Source organism: Bidens hawaiensis, unplaced genomic scaffold, assembly GCF_021521415.1.
Source record: "Bidens hawaiensis isolate Kalapana, Puna unplaced genomic scaffold, B.hawaiensis_p1.1 tig00041188_1, whole genome shotgun sequence".
Classification (NCBI taxonomy): domain Eukaryota; kingdom Viridiplantae; phylum Streptophyta; class Magnoliopsida; order Asterales; family Asteraceae; genus Bidens; species Bidens hawaiensis.
In genome coordinates, this window is record NW_027505704.1 from 38,366 (window position 1) to 47,654 (window position 9,289).

General features: G+C 31.6%; 1 protein-coding gene across 1 annotated transcript; it reads right to left on the reverse strand.

Moving 5' to 3' along the window:
- Positions 1–4,062: 4,062 nt before the first annotated feature.
- Positions 4,063–7,129, reverse strand: LOC143614830 (putative F-box/LRR-repeat/kelch-repeat protein At1g11620). The gene is made up of 3 exons (XM_077088150.1): positions 6,638–7,129; positions 6,402–6,530; positions 4,063–4,197 (listed from the first exon to the last, which is right to left on the reverse strand). The coding sequence occupies exons 1-3, from the start codon at positions 7,127–7,129 to the stop codon at positions 4,063–4,065; spliced, it is 756 nt and encodes a 251-aa protein (XP_076944265.1).
- Between the last annotated feature and the right edge of the window lie 2,160 nt (positions 7,130–9,289).

Here is a 9,289-nt window from a genome sequence, read left to right on the forward strand (position 1 = left end):
GATGAAAAAGTCTTTTTAACAAGTTGTAAACTTATATTATTATTAATTAATACTATTAATATCAAATTAATAATAGTAACTTAAATATATATAAAAGCCAATCATAACTTAAATTTATTTATGTGGGGTTTTTTTTATATTTAAAGAAACCCTATTCTTGTTTTAATCGCAGTTTTGAAAGGCTCCTAAACCCTAATCGATTTGAAGTCCCTCTCTATCAGTCTATTGATTGATCTATTCTGCCTTGATCTTCATATTCAAGCCCAGGTATATTTTATTAAATTGTTTCTATGATGTTCTTTATTCCATGTATGTATTGCTTTATCTTATATATATGAGGTGCTAATTAGTGTATGTTTCTGTTGATGCGTTCATGATGAGGTACAAATCGATATAATAAATTACTCTAAACCATATATTAAAATAGTATTTTGGGTGATGAAAGAAGCCACTCTTGAAATGTTAGTTGGGATATGAATTCATTGGCATGATTTAACTCCAACAACAAACAATAAATAATGTACTTCAAAAAACAATTCAAAAAATGTAACGACCACAAAATGATGTAAGCAAAATTGTGGCATGGGTCGGTGAATATTTGAGTGTTTGCCTTTCTTATTTTTTATTTTTTTATGTAAAATATATTAACAGCAGTTTGGGAGATTATTTTGTATTATAACAATAGTAAAATACAGTAAACAATTTATTTTTAAAAAATCTTTAAAGGCTTGAGTATTAATTATATATTATATGGTCAGAGAAAGGTGAAAGCAGTTGTACCATCGCCACCACGACACTACAAAGGTTTAATCACATTACATTGGGCTTTAATTGTAGGTACTACAATCGGGAGTTGTGATTTTCTTATTTTAAACCCTTCAGACTTCTAAACATGGCTCCAATCCAACAATAGTTCCGCTATTCCGATCATAGCTGCCTTCATCACACGATACCGGATACCTACTTTGTTTCAACTCCGCCTAATGATGTATTATCATTCATAATTTAATTATCATTGTTCAACTGTTACATGTAATTTCCTTTTTTTGTTGGTTTTAATTGTATCTTAGCTGTAAACTTAGTATTTATTCAAATTATATGCTGCAAATGTAGGTGATCAGATCATTAGTACTTAAGTGCAATGCGCTAAAAACTGGTCAGTGCCATTGATGCCACATTGGAGCAGATTGAGTAATCTTTGCAATGCCTTCAAGTAATGGGACTGATTACTACTATGAGGATATTTAATTTGGATGGTAGCGCATCTAAGGTGATATTATTTTCTATATTAGGTTTACATTATTGCTTTGATTGCATAAAAACTCTTATATCTTAACTCACAACTGATCATTATATACTGGAATGATGAATCATGTATCTTTTTTATTGTTGTTTCTTCCTCAGATGTGTGATAATGGAGTTCGTTTCTTTGCAAAGTTTATTTTAGATCTCAATAACTTAATGGAAGCAAAGGTATATTTGAGTTTTTTTATGTGACATATTCGGTCTTTCGTTTAACCTTTTGTGTACAAGTTGCATTTTCTTTTTGAAATGCAAACAAAATACTGTGTATATTCAAGTGAAATTTAGTAGTTGGATGTGGATATTTAGCTGTTGTTTCAATATAATCTTTCCATGTTTCTTTCTTTTTTTCTTTTGTGAAATTTGTAGTTTTACTGTGAGGTACATAAATGGTTGATTTAAACCCCCTGTTTTTCTCATTTGAACCCACTTATAATCCTATCTATCAACATTATTTGCAGATCAAAATTGAACTGAAGAATGGAGTGTGTCCCACACCATGTGATATGCATATTTGGATTCTTATTCGGATGACAAGTGAAGGATGGTGTTGCTACATTATTTAGTAAGTCGTTGTTGTTGTTATTAATATATCTTTTTTCATATTTTAATGTAAAGATTAATGAATATGCTAGCAGGATTATAACTAGTACTTTGTTAATTACCATTGTGCATGCAAGTTTGATGGAGCATGTAGATCCAAAGATTTTAACTTAGCTCTTGGATAAATATTGCGAACATCGGTTGTTACTGTTCCTCTTCCTTTTGGTCGTCTCCGAAGGTGAGCAAAGGTGCAATGGCATTAAGTCTCGAAAGTTGTATGATACCATAACAATGTATCAGGATGTTGTATAAACTGATCGTGGAGTGAAGTTCGACATTACAAGCACCGAAGGTAACTACTATTATGTATGAATCATTTTTAGTAATATGTACAATATATGAGTATTATAAATAAAAATAACATGATCAGTATAGGGATGTTCATTACGTATTGTATTGAGTTAATGCTAAATAGTTTAGGCGTTTGGTTTTTGGGCGATGACCAAACCACCTGGTAGACTTTAAAAGTTAAAACGACTCAAACCATTATTAGCTTACAGAAGAGACGACAAGCAGTTTTGTTTAAAACCTTGGAAAAAGGGTCAAAATAGTAAATTTGGGCCTAAATTTTTTTGTTATTTAATAACACATTTGTTCATAATACTTTTGGGTTACACCATTAATTCTTTTTTTATAAATTACTTAACATTCAAAATAAAAATTATAATCCATAAATTCAATAAAAAAAGTTAGTTTTTTCTGGTTTTGTGGGTTGGGTAATTCAGTTTGGTTATGTCGTTATTTCAGTTACAGGTCGCTTATTTTTGTTTCATGCGCACCTTAACAATAATAGTATTAAATAGATTTACTTTTTGACAACTGGTAGGAGGATAATCCACAGACCTCGGATAGATTTGATGATCAATACGAAAATAGCGATATTCCGGCTGAAGTTTTGAAGCTAGATCATGATTTGTCTTTAAGCACACTTTGATCTCGCCTCACAAAACTCCAGGTTAGTTTAAACCATGCAGTATATTTCCCATTAGTCAACTGAACCTTGCTATGATATTACTGCTTTTAGGTGGTACGACATTTTTGGCACCAAAATGATCCACGCCGCTATTAACGCCTTGCAGAAACTGCCAGATCATGCTGTATGTATTCCAAATCCAAAGGTACGTTCTGCGTCTTCCGCGTTTACATATTTAGGTACAATATATAATAAATTGCACCAATGATTAAATACGTCTTATAATTTTTATTAACTTTTTTTTTCTAGGGTAAAATGTTACAAATAAAATTCTTAACCAGGTCTTAGTTATTGTCCTCTACCATGCTCTCCTACAAATAAACTGAATTTAAATGTTCTATTTAATAAAGTAAATGAATTTTTATTAAAAATAAACATATTTAGACAGTTTTAGTTTTTATTTTTAGCGGTTACTTCTCACACAATAAGTACGTCCACTATCTCCTACAAAGTTGGGTAGTGGAGTTTCAACTGCTATTGTAGTAGTTATGACTTTATATATTGAATTCTAGATACTACTTCTAAAGTGCATTGTTTATTGTGTTGCTAAGTGACTCTTATCATGGATAAAGAATATAATTATCAGACAACTCTCTATGACGAGGTGGTATGTCAATTAATTTCTTTTTTCGAAGTTCGTAGGATCTAATCATCTAACCATTTATCCAAAATTCCAAACTATAAAATATATTCCATCACGACAAAGAGTACCCGGTGACCAATCATCAGTGTTGTTACGAAAAACAGTTTCTTTAGCCACTTGTATTTCTATCCAAGAATGCGATCGCGTTGAATAAATGCAAACTGACCGGCTAAAACCCCTTGCGTTTTACATGCAAAATCTGGTACACGTTTGAAGAATCCTTGTAGAAACCAACAACATAAGAACCTGCTTTGAAGAAACCATGATCTTTACAGTTTGGCAAGGTGCGCTTGGAACCGGTTATTGGATTCCAAATTAACATTTGACAACTGTTGTTTACGCACACGCACAACATGCCATCCAAACCGCGTAAGATTATCAACTCATATGGACGTGCATTGAACGATATTTCAATGGTTTTATCTTGATAAAAGAATGGAGAATCATGGATGACGGATGCAACCGCGTCACAACTTTCTGATGTCGCAAGAAACACCGCACCTTCCTAGTTGTTGATGAAGTTGTACGCCAATGAAGTCTCTCAAACACTGGCGTTGAGAGACAGAAATACCATTCTTTGCACACGGTCCCACATCGACCTATGTCTTTCGCTGTTAGTCTTGCTAACATATGAAATTCCAATATGGCAACCAAAATGTACGCCATGATAAAAATACTGCAACAAATAACACAAGTTAATTGGTAAATAACTGTTATTGCAAACATTAGAACAAAAACTGTTAGGTATGACATACCTGATGCAGTGATGCTAGAGAGTAATATTGGAAAAAAGATGGCTGATGCAGTTATTGAAATTATGGGTAATCTTGAAAAAATGATGGATGTAAGGTTTCCCCATCATCCATAATGTTAAACCCACCACTAGCCACAGCCCATACTGTCCCACATTCTCATTATGTGTGGAAGCAACCGTTAAAGATGTTAAAAATTTAGATCTGTTATCAATATTTTTTTTTAGAAACAACTAATCTCTATCTCTATATTTAGTATATATAAAGTAAGAGTGATAGAACAAAATTAAGAATAGTTACTTTTTATAAATTTTAAAAATTATTACATGATTGCCCCCTCATCTTTAACACTTAATTTAACAACTTAATTTAAAATTCCTATTCTTTCTATATTCTTTAATATATTATGCAATAAAAAAACCGAAATTACCATTGCACGTGCATATTTTTTGAAACGTTTCGATGTAAATTTTATTCAATACCGACTTATCAATTATAATGTACAAGTTTACAATGCAATAATGTACAAGTCAATTAACCATTATTATAACATACTTGGTAATTACAAACTTCAAATTACACCACCAGAACAATTGGTGAACTGATTTTCCCTTTGAATCTTATTTAAATATAAATATAATTCTTATAATCATAACTGATGTCAAATGAGGTACATTATAATTTCACATATTTATTTCTACAAAACATAATTAAAGCATGATAAACCAAAATCACATTCCTTTCTATATTTATACAATCACGTCTACTATTTATTATATAACCAATATGTGAAACATCATTCCAATTTAAAGCATATATATTTTGAATAGATGATTTTCTTTTCAGTTATTTATGAACAAAAACGAGGAAAAATGTTGAAATAAAAAATTAAAAAATCATGAAATCCAAAAAAAAAACTATATATAGAGTAAATATACACATATTTTTTACTTTAAAAGAATATATACATTATGTTGTCAATCAGAAATGTATAATTATATAAAATAAAATTTAATTTCATCTGTTCAACATGTCATCACTTCGTTGATTATATTCATTCATTTATTAAAAGAACCAAGATATCATTTATTTATTTGATAACCGCAATAGAAGCGTCACGCCTCTTCAAAATTAATGCATTTTATTTAGTTATGAATCAACACATCTTAAGGTCCACGACAATATGTGTTGAATAGTTCTCTTACCATTAGATAAAGGGTTTTAAAAGGTGATGCAGTTCCAGGTAAAAAAAAAGTTGTAATTGTAATCTATATTTAAATGTGAAACAACTTCAAGTAAAAAAAATGTAATTGTAATATATACTATATTATAAACATAACATATATGAAAAAACTAAAGGTAAGTTTATATAAAACTTAATAGTTAAAATAATTATAAGTGTTAAAATATATTGTAGTCTCAGTTGAAAATTAACCAAAATGGAGCACCTAATAAAGGGCATATAACTAAGTTAGTGTTGTCTTACCACTACATACCCATGTCCACATTATATATCTCACTAACCATTTATAAAACTGGTTCAAATTTTCCGCCTATATTTCCTAAATTAAAACAATCATGTAAATACATGAAAAATTATATGAATAAAATCATACACCAAAACATTAAAGGAATTTAAATGAATATATTTGTATTAACAACATACGAAACAAAACAAAACAAAACGTAACACAACCATAAAAAACACAACTACGTTGCTAAAGCGTCTTACAAAACGAATGAAATACATAACAATCCAATTACAATATATTAAAATTAAAAACATAATGACAAGTTGAGGAACTTAAAAATATGGAGACAAAAGGCTCTCTGAATACATTCACCCGTAAGATGCATCGAAGTATTTGTTAGGAAATGAGTAAGCAAAGGCCTTGTCCAAATCAAACTCATAAACGTCCCCCTCATTCACTCATCGTCAGTACCACCGCGATGGACTCCACATGAATGACATAAAAATTCGGTGACATACGAATAAAGTTAATATGGGGAACATAGAATAACTTAGTTCATTGTTCACATACCATCCTCCACATATCAACCAAATAATTAAAAGACCTATAATATATAGCAAATAAGGGAAGATGATCATCAACGTTAACTAACGCACCATGCCAACCAGCTTCATATGAAAAGATGGAAGGCCAACGTTAGTAAACGTCTCCAAATTCACATCAAAGCATAATATTAACTTCACGAAAGCACTCCAAAATTCACCAACCGTGAAATATATTCCACCCTGACAAAAAGTACCCAACGACTATTTATCATTTTTGTTACAGAAAAGAGCCTCTTTAACGATCATTATTTCTCTTCAAAATTAGATCTGGTTGAATAAATGCAAACCGACTCGCGAACCCCACGTTTCACATGAAAACATTTGTACTCGCTGAAAGAATCCAAATAGAAAGCAAATGCGTCACATGTTGCTTCGAAGAAACCGTTATCATTAGAGGTTGGCAAGTCTCGCTTGGAACCAGTTAGTGGATTCCGAATTGACATTCGAGAGTTTTTTTTTAAACACACACATAGCATGCCATCCAAACTTCCTATGGTGATAAACTCAAACGGATGCACATTGAACGGTATGTCAATAACTTTATCACGATAAAATATTCTACCATCATAAATGAAGGTAGCAACTGCAGCAAAATGTTCTGGTGTTGCAAGAACCACCTTCTTGGCTGATGTTGAAGTAGCACCCAAATGGAGTTTCGCAAACTTTAGTGTGGAGAGGAAGGAATACCATTCTTTACACACGGTCCTACATCGACCTATGTCTTTCGCGGTTAGTTTTGCTAAAATATGAAACTCCAATATGGAAACTAGAAGATACATCATGATATCAGTACTGCAACAAATAACACAAGTTGATAAATAACTATTATTGCTAACATTAGAATTAAGATTTTTAGACATAACATACTAGTGATGCTAGAGAGTGACATGGAATAAAGATATGCAGTTATGGTAATTATGAATGACTAAAATGATAAGGTGTAAGTTTTCCGCAACATCCATTTAAATAGGGACAGGTAACTCCCAAAAGAAAATAAGAAGTTTTATGTAATAACAATAAATTAAGTACATTATTACAAAAAATGAGAAATGGTTTGGTGGTAACAACTGCACCCACGTTTTATCACAAGGGTCTACGTTCAAACAAAATCCACTCTACTAGCTTATAATCACGATACAACAACTGGATTATAAACCGCCTTTTTCTACAACTTGTGTGCCTACAAGTAGGTACTTGAACACGATCTAAATATACACTCCACGACCTTATTTAACAACAGTTATATTCCAAACAACATTCTTCTAAAAACATGGTTTTACAGCCGCATCCAACTATGCCACTAGATCGCTTAACATGCTTCAGCGCATAGGTTTTATCTTGATTCCCCACTGGTAATTTAATTGTTTGTGATCGAAGCCTTTATTTATAGTATAATATAATAGTACTAACGCTATGTGTTTTATTTTTCACAGTCACGGTTTTTTAGTGTGAAAGCATGACAAATTCTTTCTTTGTCATAGTTGAAACTCATAGAGATCCACTTTTGGTACAATTTACAATAATTTCTTAAATTTTAAGTAAATTATATATCTTACTAATATGTTAAATATTTTAACATGTCATTTTAACCTATATTATTATTGCAAGAACTGCCATCAAAGTTGGTAGGACTTGATTGTGGCAGTTTCAAACTTTTTCATTGAACCATCATCATTGAAAATGACAACCTTTTTAAATGGAATGTTGCATAATTGGTATATTGGAAAAAATACGCGGTGAATGGATGAGATAACATAAAGGAGTTAAATATTGTTCGTAACGAAACTGTTATATTTGTTAAAAGTGAATATGAACTGCAGAGGACAATTAGATGACCGTGTAAGCCATATCGGGAAACTAATATTCGGCAAGCTTCAGTATACTATAATTCAGAAGACATGAAGGACATTTGGGTAATTAATATGATTTTTGTACTTTTTAGGTTCAATTAACATGTTGATGCAAGTCATAATTGATCATTCATGACATGCTATATCAAAAGAACATGTGCAATCCCACTTTGATGGCCAACTTCAAGCTAAAGTATTTAAAATGTGTTTTGATGAACTCCACAGCTGGGAAGTCAGAATCAAAGTTGAAGATGGAGACGACGTGTTTGTTGATGGATGGAATCAAGTTGTGAAAGACCTTTGTTTACAAAATGGCAACCTACTTTGGTTCGTCTATAACACTATAGGTACATTTGATTTTAAAGTTTATGACAACAATGGTTATGTACTTAACATATCCCATCTACCACGAATTGTTGAACACAAAATTGCAAAGGTCATAGACGCTGAAGATGATAATGTTGGTTTTCCTTCTTTTAAAGAATATTCTGCGTATATTGAGTTTCCTAAAATAATTCAGAAGATTTTTGGTGATCTTCTCCTTACATAATTAGTAATTTGTCATTTTTACACATATTTTTTTTAACTTCTAATAATATTTACCTTGTTATATTGTAACATTTTTATTGTTTTAGCGATTCCTTGCTAAAGTTTCGCATGCTGCCAATCTTGTTAAGAGACGCGCGGTTAAGGTCAGGAATTTGTTAGACGAAGAAAGTGCACTCAAAGTTAAAGCAGAAGAGCACGAAAGATACACACGTTGGTCTATAAATGGGTGGAAGGATTAAATTGTTAAGAATGACCTTAAACTTGGAAGACGATGCACTTTCATGCTCTTCTACATAATGGTTCAAAAGGTTAACTTAGTGCGTCGCCACCAAGTTTAAGGTCATTCTTAACAATGTAATCCTTTCACCCTACTATAGACCAACGCGTGTATCTTTTGTGCTCTTCTGCTTTAACTTTGAGCACACTTTATTCACCTAGCAAATTCCTGATCTTAACCACGCGTCTTTTACCAAGATTAGCAGCGCACGAAACTTTAGCAGACAATCACTAAAACAATAAAAATGTTACCATATAACATGG